This window comes from Cariama cristata, unplaced genomic scaffold (genome assembly GCF_000690535.1).
Source record: "Cariama cristata isolate BGI_N322 unplaced genomic scaffold, ASM69053v1 scaffold28860, whole genome shotgun sequence".
NCBI classification, from domain to species: Eukaryota; Metazoa; Chordata; class Aves; order Cariamiformes; family Cariamidae; genus Cariama; species Cariama cristata.
In genome coordinates, this window is record NW_009595713.1 from 15293 (window position 1) to 31018 (window position 15726).

Genomic DNA, 15726 nt, shown 5'->3' on the forward strand with positions numbered 1-15726 from the left:
CTGAAACCAGCAAGTCTTGTGCATACAGTTTTATCATACTTGTATTTTAGACCTTACTGCAAGTGTGGTTCTTCTGTTGTTTTTTGCAGTGGTGGTTTGTTGTTTTTTTTTTTTTCTTTCCCCTTATTCAAAGAGTACTTACTTTAAGCTTCAGTAGTTCTCATCAGATTTATTTCTGCTTTTTCTTTTTGCCAGCAGGCACCTTGGTAACAGGTGGGGGTGCTACCGTGGGTGCCTCTTCCTTCAGAGGACAGGTTCCTCTAACTCCTCACAATCTGCAGTATTGGAATCAGATGTCTTTTCTGCTGCAGCTGCTTCTTGCCTTCTTGCCTCTTCTGCTTCTCTTCCAGCAATAAGTCTGAGTGAACAAACTTGAAATTTAATGTACTGCAAGAAGGCTGAGACAGATTTATACTGGCTAAGCAACTACAGCTATATTCACAGTATTAGCAGCATAAACTGTCACATTGTAGAGAAGCAGAAAATCTCTCTAGTTATCACTTCATGTCTGACATAGTCTGTAACCTGAAAGCAGCCTGTATTTGTTACTTCTGACAGTAATAGAAGTCACAAGAGTTACATTCTGTATGTTGCTTATTATACCTGGATGAGTTTGTTTTCCCAGTTACAGTATGGTATACTACTTTATTGAAGCACTCTTCTCATTTTCAATACTTTTGTTAGTATAAGAGGTAACAGTACTTCATGATAAGAATACAACACTCACCTATCCAGCTCCTCATCCTTGCGCTTTCTCAGCTCAGCTAATTCAGCATCCCGTATTTGATTTTCTTTTATTTTTTTCCTCAGTGCTTTTTCATGCTGGTAGGCAGGAAAGAACTTGGTTGTAAAAAAGATTTCAATCTGACACATCCACAGACTAAATTCCTCATCTTGTTCAGTTTTGGCTTCTTTTAGTTCACCTGCAACATGTGAATTAAATATGTTTATTTAGCAGAGCACTTCTATTTCAAATGTGTTTTGGACTACAATATTTCAGATTTGATACTCCACAATGGGAAAGTCTGGGTTCTGCATGGTACGGATGATGACAGCTGTGAGAAACCTTTAAATGATGCATTTGAAAGGGGATGGCCCTTTTGTGGGTCTTCAGAGTGACTTGTCACTGGGAATGGCATCAAAAGAATATGAACTTTCCCCTTTAATCCTATGATAAATGTCTTCTGCAGTAATCTGATGACAGTTCAGTATCCATGACTCCTATGCGTGGGGGAATGGAGGAACAGACATGACTACCTGAAAGACCAGAATTGCATGCAAGCATCCAGTTGTCATGGCCATCAAAAAATAGGCTAGGGCCCATCTGCTGGTTTGTAAAGGATGTTTTTTTCAGATCTGTAACTTTTCAGCCATCAGATTTCAGTGAAAGGGCTGATGACTACACAAAGATCCTTGCCTACCTCTGTTCTTGGATTTGGGTTCTTTTATCTGTAGAAAACATTTAACAAGCACAAAAAACAACCTAGATGAGATCTGCTAATCAGCCAGAAGGCAGATGGTATAAAAAGTTTACCAGCTTCAACATACGAAAATGTTCTTACTGATTTCTCTTCTGTATGAATGCTGGCCTGTCATAACATAAGACATCCTACCCCAGCTAATGGTGGCACACCATTAATAATAATTCTTACATTAAGTAAAAGAAGCAAGATATAGCAGTAATATCAGTTTGTCCAAGACATTAAAAAAAATGGGCAGGCTTGCAGATTGAGCTTCTCATAGAGTAAATACATGTTACAGCTTGTAGATACCCTACAAATAAAATGTGGCATTTTAAAACTGGGGAAACTATTTAAGCCAATGCTTCAACGTCTCATTTGTTTCATTTTCTTTAAAAAAATCTCTTTAAAAATTTTTCTTTAAAAAATCTTCCTCCAGAATTGATGTTCATTTACTGCCCTCTTGTGACAAGCTGAAATCTGCATGTACAATTAAAATTCTGCAATTCAAGAGGGATTTTTTTGTGTTAAGTCTTAGAACAGTAGGACTGCTTTTCCTGCCAATTCCTTTGCTGGACAGAAACCTTGTTCTTTTTCTTCATCCCAGCTGAACAATGATACATCATCTTTGATATCTCCATGAGTTGTGTGAAATGAGAGGACAGTATCTGATATTGCAAAGAAAGAAAATTAAAATCACCGAGTCTGTAATTCTATGCATTAAATACTGGGTTTGCTCTTCAGCACAAATGAATATAAATTGTTAATCTGACCTTACAGCTAGACCTGTGATTGAAATATTTCTGTACTGATTAAAAGTTTGTTTATAATGGAGGCACAGTGCAGAGTTCAATCTCCTGTTTCCATGCCCAAATGAGTGGGACAGACCAGGAAGAATTTAGTTTTAAAAAGCTTTTACGCTATTTTTAAGGAAAATGTGAAAGCTTCTAATTAAAAAGCACATAAAGTTCAGAGATTCAAACTTGCCGAGCTACCTGTGTATCGCAGGTGTGGAAAGCCAAACATAAACCTTGCCATAATCGCCAAACTGAATGCTGCTACCCTCTGTAATTGCAATACATCCAGCTGTTTCAATGATCAGCTACTGTTTCCATCATCTTTAAGGTTGTAGAAAGAGCAAATCTCCACTAGCACCACTGTTTATAGATGCTTATGGTAACTATAGTACTCACCCAGTAGAAATTCTTGAGGAGGATGCCCTCCGTCTTCACAAGGTCTCAGTGGCTGGCAAGAAGTTTTAAATTTGGTTACCAAATCCCTGGACTTGTGTTCAAATTAAAAAGCAAAAATCACATGTCCATTTCAGTCATGCAAATTGCTATCTCCAAAGCATTCTGGCAACCAAACACATTCTGCAATTATGCCTATTTCAAAACATTTAAATTGCATGAGTGTTTCACGCTTTCAAGTATTAGCAACTTGGTCATAACACTTTACCTTTGATACCAGCCAGGGAAGTAGGATTATCCTATTTCAGAGCTAGAGAAAGACAGAAGTACAGAGAATGAAAGCTCCTGTTCTTAGACACGTCCCTCTGTTCTTAGATCTTGCTCCACATACTATTATTCATCTGCTCCTGAGGAAACAATAATGAATTTCTACTCCTGACTATAGGAATACACTCCAGGAATTATACTGAGCGAAAAGGACAGAACAACATTCTAGAGTGTATTTGAGAAGGATGCTTTGAAATCTTTCCGTCATCCCAAGCATCTTCTGCAGCCTGATGATGCCACTCTTTTCAGATGAGTGACAGTAAAAGTCTCACGAAAACTCAGGTCAAACACAATTCTGTTTTCTAAGTGTTGGTATATTTTCTAAAAGGCAGGAAGTTTCCAAATTCTCTGTCTGATTTCCACAATTCCAGTACAAAACAGTAATCCTTACTATCTTACCCTGAAATCACAGAGATCAAACAGAACATATTTGTTCTTGGAATATCAAGAATCTCGTTGTAGTCATACGCTGGGTATAAAATTGTAAAGGCAGTGAAGGTGAAAAGTTTGCTGGAAGAATTCTGAGAAGTGTTCTAGGAATTATATTACAGTTACCTTCCCCAGTGCTTCTAAGCCTCTCTGCCCACTTCTTAACCTTTCATTCCCCACCTTGTGAATAAAGATAAAACTGTAGCTTTGCTCACCACTGTTTTAGTTAATGTAGAAGATACTACCCAATATCCTAAATAACAATAGCTGAGTGTATGTGTGGGAGCAAATGCTTTTAATTAGCAATGGGAATGCACCACTTCTAGGCTCATACATGCACCCAGGCATGGGAATAGATTGTATTTAATATTAGATTAAATTCTAGTCCCTTTCACAACTTAAAACTACCTTGGCTACTCTGTCACCCATGAATTGCAAACCCTCTGCTCCATCTTTCAGTGTGGGCTTTTTATATGCCTCATGTTTCTCTATTTCGTCTTGCAACATGACAGTTTTGCTTGAAGACAACCATGAACAAGCGTAAAGCTCAGCTGCCTTGGAAATGTCATCGTTTATGTCTGTACCAATTATATTTCTGCTGTACGTGCACTAACAAAAAGCAAACACAGAAGAATTTTACGTTCAGTACATTCTAAATTAAGATTTCTTTTGGTCTTGGAAAATCTGACTGTTTTAACTGGACCATTTCGCTGTGCAACTGCTTGCAGTGATGCAAGGGAATGGGTTCCATAGGACAGGAACAATTGGCCAGAAAATGGGAAGTGGTGGTGTTCAGTGGCACTACTGGCTTACAGAGACTGGGAAATCAGGTGTTTCTGAATGCTCTTTGAATTAATAAAAACACTTTCATCTTGTACATCATTCTGAACAATAACAATTCTAATTCATGCCTTCAGCTACCCTATGTATCTAAATTGCACCAGTGTCACAGGCAGCACCTTACAACCTACAAAATCCTTATTCAAAAGTTTAGCAAAAAGAAAAAGAGCATAGCTTAACAGCTGGGAAACAGCAAGTCTTGCTACATACAACAACTGCAATGCCATTTTTACAGTGCAATTTTAGACATTCAACTTAAAGCAGGAGAGGCGTATCTTCCACAAGTCAACCAATCCGTCAATTGCCCTTTGAACACCAGAAGACTTGTAAGTACTTTATGTGTATTTATAGTTATCTAGGAAAATGTGCAAATGCGTTAAAACTGTGTATACTGATGTTACAATCTAAGATAGCAACAAAGAGAAAAAGCAGAAGGACCCAATCAAATGATGTTTTATCCAAAAAGAGGACATTGGTTTCTAGGTTCAGGAAAGAGAACATTTGCAGGGCCCGACTTCACTCTCTAAGTGGACATATAATAATAATTAACAGGTCTACATCAACTTTACCTGGGACAGAGAATATTCTGGGTGCAGAGACACATTTGTGGTTCCCTCGAAGAGACTCTCGATTCTAAAGCTACTTCTTTTCTGATTATCACAAGCTACTTGCTCCTTAATCATATCACTGGTAACATACACCAACGCGCACTCAAGAAGAGCTTCAACAAATTCAAGAAAAACCAACTAGAGTAAAACAAACACAGTGATAAATTCATTCATTTTTGCAAAATCCTTTCATTAACAGGCATATGTACTTGAGCAAGCAAAGAACTCAAAAGTGATTGGTTGTGAAGCCTCACTGGCCTCATTTATCTAGCCAAACATCCCTTTTTCTGAAGAAAAACTGAAAACAGCCAAAGCTCAAAAAATGTAGGAGGTGATATACTGCTTTATGCCTTATACAAGTCATATTGAAATAAAATACTGCATAGATTTTTGCTGTATCTGAAGCTATGAGAAATTTCTCTAACAAATAACACACAACTATTGCTATTACCTAAAGCATTTAATTGCATACAGTGCTTCCAGAAACCCCAAGAATGGGTGTATAATGAATCCCTTAGCAAGACTTACACTGTGTGTTCAGTTTATCAGATACTGTTTAAAACAATAAATTCAATTATGTCATTTACAGTACACCATCACTGAGTAAGACCTAATTCTTTAACGGAGAAGGCTTTCTATAGCAGGCCAGCTGTCAGGTAGCACAAGCATCTTCTACAGTCACTACTCGACCTTACTGAGGTGGCAGCACTTCACACGTCACTAAGCAGGTTTCTTGGATCACCAGAGTTTCAGCATCAGTGGGTTCACATCTTAATTACTAACCCATCTTAACATTTCCAGTGCATGCCTCGGCAGCTGGAAGTGCTGAGATTCATCCCTGTGTATTCACTGTATACACATATTGTCAGGCAATTGCCCCACAGGCAGAACTACTACTAGCAGCAGTCTCCTAGAAATGGTATTTCACCCTCTGGGTTACGGCACTCCTTTTAAGGAGTTATCCATATGGTCAGGTAAGCTGTGACTGTACTGAGAAGGGTAAGATAATAAGAAAAACATAGAAGTACATGAGCTAAACTGGAAGATATAGGCAGAACAAAGGAAGACAAAAATAGAGGCTCAAGTTTGTACTCTTTTCTTTTTTTTTTTTTGGAATACATTATTCCATCTTCCTCCTGTTCTAGCAGACAGGACAGTATTTGCAGCATTTTTTAAAAGTAATGTTAATTGTTCCTGTAGCAATGAACTATGATTTTTTTTTCTCCATACACACCTCTGGCTCCAGGTTGATAATACTGCTATCACATAGAGAGGGACCACCTTTGTCAAGTATTTCCACAAGTCTTGAAGTAGTTAATTGTTTGCTGAGAAGTTTAAAATCCTGAGTAAGAGTAAATGTTACATGTTAACAGCACTTAAGGCATTCCCATATGGGCCTAATCTAACTCTCTTTAAAGCCTGTATCAAAATTTCTAGTGGTTTCAAACAATACTTCCAACATACGTAATTACTGACAGAGTGAAACTCTGGCCCTACTGAAGTCAATGGGAATTTTTCCTAGACCGCAAAACCAGTGTTAACATAGAACTTGTGAAAGCTCACAAATAAAAATATTAAAAAATTACAATTTTGCCATCTGATTTTTTTTTTTTTTTTTTTTTTCATTTTAAAAAGGCTTGGATTTAAACAGTGGCAGTGACCCAAAATCCAAGCATATCAATGGGAATAGTTCCCTAGCTTCAGTGTAATCTTGATCTGTCCCTGAATTACTGAATTCTAGTAAAGAATCTCATGTTCATCTTGCAGGATATTAAATAAATATGTTAATAAATAAAATGGTTTATTGTGTTATTTTAAAAGCTGTCAGTCTTTGAGTTCTACCAGTAAGACATTTTCATATATATACTGGGGGGGGGGCAGCAAAAATATTTATATTCCCTTAAAACATATTTGTCTAAGATTTGATTATTTGCAATGATCAAGTATGAAATCAGAATTCAATCCTGCAAAAGTACATAAATAATTTCTGTAGAACAACTGTCCATTTAATGTTTATTGGACAGTTTGTATAAATAACATTGCTGCTACCTTTTCAACTGTGCAGAAGCCACAGGGAGTATTTTAAAATATTCATATAAAGTGAACAAATAAAGCGCATCTAATCACATCAAATAAAAAAAAATTTAGATTATTACATTCAACATCCAAAGGAAGTGCCTCTTTTTCATTGTGGGTTCAAATGGAGGTCTGGTACTTGGTCTACAAAAAGCTCTGTATATTTCCCAGCATTTGTCCATGTAGCTCATGGCAAAAACTGTACATTGTTCTTCAGAAAATAAGATACCTTTAAAAATTAATTGGAAAAGATAACTGTTACAATAAAACTGTGATGTATGTGGTACTGACTGATGAATTCGGCACAGCACAGAAGTACCACCATTACTTACCTTGGATACGACAGGCAGCGGGAATCACATTCCTGGACATCATTTCTAAGAAACACTTAGGCAGATAAGGACCCTTCCCTCTACAGCTGAAACAAAAATACTCTTATCTGGGAAGACTCAAACTGATTACGCTGAAAGAAATTTCACGAAAAGAAGAAACTTACTTGTGCTCTTCATGATAGATACGAAATGCTAGATGAATAAGGTAAGATAAAAATGTTCTGAACAGTAAAGTCTCATGTGGACTATGTATCTCCTCAAGTGGTGTTTTATCACCTAAAAAATTGAAGAAATAAATCTCTATTGCCATCATGTACATTAAAATGCTTATAAGCATATTGTCAGCCTTTCTTATCCTCTCCATCTCTACCTATCACAGTGTAACAACACTCCTGGGAGAATCAAACTAGACACAGCATCACTTCCAAACAAGCAGATCAAGGAAGAACTGTCCACCTATAGCTGAATCCTGTAAAATTCTCTCTTTCTAGAAATGCATCCACTCAGCATATAGAAGTGAAAGGGGAAGGGAAGTTGGAGTTACACCCTTCACATACTAGGGACACTGGAATGCATCCCACTGCAGGTCTAAATGGAACTGATTAACTGGCTCTATGGAAGAAAAAAATAAAACAACGTACTACATGCAAACCAAAGTTAAGAGCGCTGGAAAAATAAAAGGATTTGTTTCTTCTACTTCTCTTTCTCAGACTTCTTAAAACTACATGTAATAGTAATAGCAAGACCAAGGGTGAATACCATTTTTGAACAGATTGCTCTTTAAAACAATTTTTGAGTGATATTTTAATTTTGCATTTTCTCATCTAAGCACCTGAAGTGCCTGGAGAAGTGGTAATGCATCCACTGAGAAATCAGAGGCACAGAGGTACTAACTCAGGGCCACTTAACTGCCAGAGCTGAGCTACCAGTAGAACTTGCCACTCCAACTCTCCACGGCTTACTGTTAAAATTCCTAGATTCTAGACCCCAATCAACAGAGGCACAAACCGCTCAATATCCGGTCCATTTCAGCAAGAGTTATGTTGGAGTGATGAAACTGGCAGTCCTTCAGAAATCTCCAAAATTGGAGCTTAGTCACGAAGAAGGTGTTGTCAAGAGAATGATCACAGCCTAAGCCGCTGTAGAAGGTGTAAACTCTTCTCAGTTCTGTAATGTGTCTCAACACGGCAAATTCTACCTAAATAAAGCAGGATATGTTTTCAGCATCGTCTCACAGCAAGTAGGGATCAGCTTGTATTGATCCTGTAACTGGGCATATAATGCTTTTGATCTTGTCACTTCGAAGAGCATATCCTTGGTTAAGTGTTCATGAGACTCTTACTCTAAAGTAGTTATAAGCAGCATATTTTGGGGACTGATAAAAATAAATTAGTCTCTGTCAGCAGACAAACCTCATAGTATCTAAAGGTAGATGTTGAATGCCCTTCCAGATACGTTAACATATTTTTTATTGTCTTCTAGTGGAAGCTCAGGAAGAGGCAATATTGTCTATTCATTCTTTTTGCTTTTCTGTTTTCATGGCCTTCAGATTTTCAAATAATTCTTTAATGGAAAGAGTTAGTTTAATACAAATAAACCAGAAACAAAATAATATGAAACACCCTGTGGGGGAAAACTGAAAGTATCAAACAGTAGACTCTTACTTGTTTCAGTTCTTCATGTCTCTCTTCCCTTGGCAACAAATCAAGCAGTGAAGATACATCCAACTCAATATCTGATCCCAGAATAGAAGTACTTCCTGAGCCATTAATGACTGTGATATTTTCTACCGTGCAAATAAAATAAATTAGAAGAAACTAAAATGAAGTTAAAAAAAAAATACACATGCACGTATGGAAAATAAAACATCTATTATTTCTTCTTATCTTACTGACTTCAAACTGAGAATAATAGACTCCTTTTATAGGAAGGACCAGAGATTTCATAATCAACAGCATAACAACTGAAGAGTAATTTCGTCAAATCCAAACCCTAGCCAAAAGGAAATGCAGATATTACATAAGTTATGAAACTTTCAGACAACAGTATTCCAAAAGCATTACAAGATGTAGTGGGGATGTGTCACTCAACTCAAAGTGTCATGCACAGGAAACAAGAAGCATGGGAGTAAAAGTCATTAATTATTAAGATAACTCCCACCTATATCAAAGTGCTTTGAAGAAATATATCTGGCTCTTTACTAAGTATGAACAGCTTCACACTATAGTAAAAAGGAAAAACAAAACGTGAACTGAGTAGAATTAGTTTTCTTAAGCTGCTTACCAGTGCCAAAATGACTTCCTGTGCAAATGGCATTCATCTCCTTTGCATTCATTGCATCCACTCGAAAAGCAGGACATTCTACTATACTATCATCTATGAACTCTCCTTCATAAACATGACCATTCTTGAAGACAAACTTGCCCTACAGACAGATTAATTTGATTAATTTCAATATAAATATAAATCAAAGATCAGAAAAAATAACACTAATACTCTCAATCAAATTTCCTTTTAAGATTCTTGGCTAAAACCCAATATATGAGATAAAATAAAGCAAAACAATTTTTCCTACCCTCTTTTATAAGTACTTTGCCATCTGTTAATTAAAGTACACTGCCGGGATGAAGAACTGCCTATGTATGTTTGATTTTGAAAAGTATTTTGAGGAAAAAACATTTCCCTCTCCATATAGAAAGACCTGTTTGCAATCCTTAGTTTGCACATGTGGCACTTTGCTCACAGTTTTTTTAAAACAGTCTTTTAATGTGAGAACATCTCTGTGCAAGGACAGCTTGAAATCCATTAGCTCACAGCTTAAGAGTGAAATACTGACCAACCACTGCAAAAATCAAGATGCACCTATTGCACTGAAAATCTCCACAGTAAAGCGTGTTTCTTTATACACACAACACACATCTAACTCCAGAGTCCAGCATCTAACTGTGGCCCAGCAAGGTCCTTGGAAGGACACCTACTGCTTTCAGTGGACTCTGCCCTTTATGTTGGGATTCCATCCACAATGTAAATGGAATGTAGTTTTCTGTACAGAAATCTAGAGATCCACTATACAGAGCAGAATAGTCTCCTCTGGTGTTGTCTGTAGTTTTCTCTTACTACTTGCCAATACTCACCTTGCCATGCTTCTTGTTACAAACCCATTCACCATCGTACACTGCTCCACTGCCATATATGAACTTCCCGTGTCCATGCTGTTCCCCATTTACAAAATCACCTATGTATTCACTCCTTAAAGGGTACCGGGACACAGGCATTCTCCTCAAAAACCATATGTGGTGGCCATATCCATGCTGAAAAAAATTTGTGTGTATAAATAAATAAAAAAAAATCTCCAGAAGAGCTACCACTGCTACAGGTCCAGACTTTTAAAAAGAACCACCACCTAGGCATCTTTAAGAGTCACTGTTGGCAAACCTCTCAAATAAAAGCACCTAGTTGATAGCAGCAGGACTTCAAAACATCCACAGAACTATATTCTACAGAGGTGCAGGAGAGACGCGCTCAGAGGATACACCAAATCAACACAATCTTGAGCAAGCTCTACCACCAGGACTCCTAAAAGACACCCTTCCTGCCTGTAATGCTGAATGGCCAGGTGAGGAATACCATGCCAGAGAGCCATGATGTTCCAGAAGCTGGACTCTTCGACAATTTTATGCAAAGTGAAAAGACAGAGGAAGTAGGTCACATTCTTTTTCCAACAGAATAATAAATGGAAGGAAAAAAAAATGCCAGAAACCTGCTCCTTCCGTCATAAGACTTTTACAAGAGGGAACAGCGTGGTCTAATATTTTACAGATGACACAGAAGTAAATTGCCACACATACTCGCTGCTGAAGTCACATCTCAAGCTAAGTATAGTCACAAATATTTAACTTTTAAAACTTTATATCTTCCATTAGAGAATTAAATTATTATTTTGTAAGACTAATGCAAAAGCCTTTTAACAATTTGAATATGGCTAACACGATAATCAACTTAGAATAAACAGCACACTTCCGTTATCTCAACTGGCAAAAATCATACTAAGCTCCTTCGATATTGCACTAAACTCCCTATCTAGTTTTACTACAGTAATGGACAGGTTCTGAACTAAAGACGTTGCTGGGGAAGAAATTAATACCTGTATGCCATGCACCCACTGTCCCATATACTCTTGATTAGCCGTCAACCATCTCATTCTTCCTTTTCCATGACGTACATTTTTTTCCCACTGACCTTCATAGATATTTCCAGACTTATAGCTGCAAGAAAACAATAAAAATTAATGACTCATTCATACTAAATACTAAGAGGATCTGATGAAAGCAAGGCTTATGCAAAACCTCATTACTAATAAATTTAGCATCTATTAATGCTAAATATAAGCATTAATTTGAAAGTTGGCTCACTGTGACATGGATACAGAGGTTTGATTGCACCCACTGTTTACCTCCTATTTTTAACCTGCAAATCACTAAAATTATTAACCTGTTCTTCTTTTCCAAAGAGTCTTCGCCACAGCTAATCAAAATACTCTTTTATATATAATTCCACAAATAATTCATTTATTGATGAAAGCAGCTCCCTCTCTTCAAATCAATTGAGTTTAATTATTTTTAAATTTGTGGTTTACCAAAGCTGATTTTGGATTTTGTCTTTAGACATTCTTTTGTAGGAACGATCAGTAGAAATATACCAACAAAAGTGTAAGTTCTAGAGAAGGTCTATTTTATTATTAGAAAGCACTTTGTACAATTATTTATTGCACTACAGAAAGTACATACTACCATGAAATGGTAGCATTTGTATCCATTTTAAACAACAGGAGAAACTGTATAATACATGTAAAATAAAACTTATGAAGATAAGAACAAGTGTTATCACGTTTACCATCTTATTCCCCATCCTTCTTTGATATTATTTACCCAGTCGCCTGAATACCAAGAGGTATGTTCCTGATCATAATAAATGACACCCTGAAACAAACAGTATAGTCAATTTAAATATCTAAATATACATCTACATTAACAAAACATCACATACAAATAATGACACATGTAATCACGCTCTTACTTACAGTCACTTTGAGACACTGTACTGAAAGCAACTGAAGTGATAAAATTAAATTAAAAAAACACCTCTTTTGAAGAATATTAGTTAAGACCTTAAAAAAGACCAAGTGTTAAAAAAAAATTGTATTACATTACATCAAAGTCTACCATGCTTTTCAAACCACTTGGAAATACTTTCAGAGCTAACTTTGGCAACTTAATCACAGTAGTTACTCTGAGGTAGATCAGTTTTATGACTCATTTAGAATTCAACTTCCAACAGCAGGTGTACAGCATTAATTGTTTTGCCTTTCTCTATGTGATGGCTTCCTCTCAGAACAAACTGGACAGACCATTGCACTGGTGACCATCCACAGTAGCCTGTGCGATTTTAGTGTCTCATTAGTGACACAGAAAAAAAGCCCATGTGATTAGAATGGATTTTCCTCACATGCTGAGCATCGGCCTTCAAAGTGTCAGGCCCAAAGAGAGTCTCACTGTGGATGTATAAAATAAAGACAAATAAAAGCACTACTTGCCTTTAAAAAGCTGGAACTAGATGTCACTACACTAGACAAGGTAGTCTTAATTGTAACTATCATACTTGATCTGCTTAACACATTTGGCAGGTTGGACCACTCTGTCATTACTGAGAAGCTAATTGTTCTGTCATTGTTATGCGGCTACCAATGCAGCCGACAGTTTTGACTTTGTCATCATCTACTTGGAGCAGCATAAAGGATAATCTACGTAACAGACCAATTACTCTTTTAGGATACCATTCATCCCTTCTACTACAAACAAGATCCCACTCTAGTTGTTTTAATTACCGTTCACGACTTCAGAGAAGGTCCTTAGGAAAAACAAGTCTCTACATAGCATAAGACCATGCAACAGCACAAAACATTTTTGCAAAACCTTTGCACAAGAATGTTTGCTGTTCTAGAATGCAGTCACCCAAGACCATGCTCTCATTTGGTGTTCTTTCTTACCTTTCCATGTTTTTTGCCTTTATACCAATAGCCAATGTAAGAAACGGGATGAGTACCACTCCTGAAAAATCCAAATCCATGCCTAACTCCATTCTTGATCGATCCTTCATAAATGCTGCCATCATTCCATGTATAACGGCCATTAAACATCTGCACATTCTTAACAAATGTTCCCTGAAAGATTAAGTTGCAACATTTAAAAAACTAAGACTCACTGCTCCCCACCTATCTGGGAGAAGTCAGGCTTGTGATTGAAACCACTGCCATAGTTCAACAGTGCCACCCGTACTGTACCTGTTACTGCAACTTACCTACTTTCCTTGAATTTGCACATCTAATTGGCTGTAATTGTGTTCAGTTTTAAGTTAAATGGCACTTTACCTCGTACTTCACTCCATCAGCCCATGTGTAAGTCCCTTGTCCATGCATAAGCCCTTCAGAAAACATGCCCTTCAAAATGAAGAGAATGGCATCATTTTCAAATTTATTCTTACCACAAAGGAAGCCTACAGTGACTGTAAGATTTCAAAAGAAAGACGTATTAATTCTGCTCCAACTACGGGTTTCACATGCGGAGTTTTAATGCCAGAAACCAACAGAGCTTTCAATGCTTTCATTGCTTTTCAGTGCTTTCAATGTTCTAGAGAAAGAACTTGATCCACTACTACTTTTTTTTTATTTTATACACTCACCTTATATGTATTTCCCCCCTCAAAATATGCAAATCCTTCACCCTCATACAATCCATGGACTTTTTCACCTTCATAGCTACAAGGAAAACAAACTAAAGATGAAGATTTCAAGCCGTTGTTCGTAGATCTAAATCATAGCAGACGTATAATAAATGACCTTTGATTGACCATGGTCTACACACAGGCCAGTTGTTGTATCTTGTGTAGAAAAGTGAGCTACAATAAAATTCCCTCATTTTTGCACCTTCCTTGTAATATTTCACATAATTGTTGTGTTGCCCCAGACCCATATTTTTTTCAATTAAGAAAAAAACCCCACATTGGCAGCATTTACTAGCTTACAACCAGGCAACCTGGTCAGTATGTGAAATGTTACATATAGTTCCCTTGAACTACCAGAGGATTAGGTTAACACTGCCATTCACCTGCTTCCTCAATTTAGGATATTCGTAAGGGATATGAGCAATCCTAAACATTAAAAGGCAACAACAACTCAACGTTAGATGACATAGCTACATTTTCTTCGCTGTATACTTAAGACAAAACTTTACCGTAGATGAACAAGCTAAAAGAATGAGGCTTCTCGCAGGCAGAGAACACCAGCAACACTCTAGTATGCAAGAAGGCAGCAGAATTCCACATGTATCATGTGTAAGGTGTCACATCTACTAGGTTTGAATAACCCGATTCACTGCCTCAAATCAAGAGTCAAATCTGTGTCTGTATGACACTGGGTACACCAGAGATACTTAAATGAGAATTCTTGACTTAACCGATGCATTTGTAACAAGCATACCTTTTTACAATAACTTCAGTAAGATTAGGCTCCTCATAGTATTGAGGAACATCTTGGACTGGAGGTTCCTCTAACTCCTTTGGTTCTTTATCCAATATCACTGGATTTGCCTGTGTTTCTTCCACTCTATTCACTAAGGTCTGCAAGTCTGTCAGCTTTGTTGAACTACTCTCAGCTGTAGCGTCTTGTGCAGGAATAGGAGGATGTATAGATTTTTCTGTCTTCTTATCATCTTTCTTCTTATCCTTTGCCATAACTACTGAATTGTCTCAACATGTATTTTCCTTCTGAACATCTACTGTCTCATGTCAAGATTTTTTTCCCCTCTGTATTTGATTAAAAAAGGAAAAACACAAACCAACAAACAGCTAACTACATGAAAAAATACCAGTCTTCCTTAATTATTATACATACATGTATTTTAAGTTATTTCTGTAATAACAATTCCTCAAGGCAGTGGTTTCAGCTTGCGGTAGGCAGACCACAGGGCTAACAGGAAGCAATGCCTGTGAATTACCTCAAAGTCATCCATCACGATGCCAGAAGCGTTGTCAGTAAACTTACTTTTGCTACACAAAGGTCTCCATCTTTACGAGGAGATTTTTAGGTGCCTAGATTTAATCACATGGCAAAGTTGAAAACCATTTCTCAAAGACATGAGTTTGGTGAGTTTCTTGAAAGTTACAGATGCACTGGTACTATTAACTTGTTTTCAAAGCTATGAGTTGCAGATCGAATCACAACATAGAATAACCACTACAGCTTCTAAAGTTATTTTGCCTGTTAAGAGCTACTTAAAAGTTACAAGACTGCCTGAACAGCTGTAATCACAGTTCCCACTCATTTCACAGACTGATCATCACTGCTTTGTAATAGAAGCAGAATCAAACCCCCGTGCTGCAGTGGCGAGGGCTGACAGGGACAGCCTCA

At 37.2% G+C, this 15726-nt stretch overlaps 1 protein-coding gene across 1 annotated transcript; it reads right to left on the minus strand.

Moving 5' to 3' along the window:
- Window positions 1–169: 169 nt before the first annotated feature.
- Window positions 170–15050, minus strand: LOC104157115 (radial spoke head 10 homolog B-like). The gene is given in 21 exon segments (XM_009703212.1): window positions 170–252; window positions 255–358; window positions 728–911; window position 1773; window positions 2010–2128; window positions 2654–2705; window positions 4816–4992; window positions 6089–6196; window positions 7011–7159; window positions 7263–7342; window positions 7427–7538; window positions 8271–8460; window positions 8927–9048; window positions 9546–9687; window positions 10397–10573; window positions 11407–11527; window positions 12156–12241; window positions 13309–13482; window positions 13690–13758; window positions 14001–14076; window positions 14797–15050. Coding segments are annotated over 21 exon segments (2580 nt in total).
- Window positions 15051–15726: the final 676 nt, after the last annotated feature.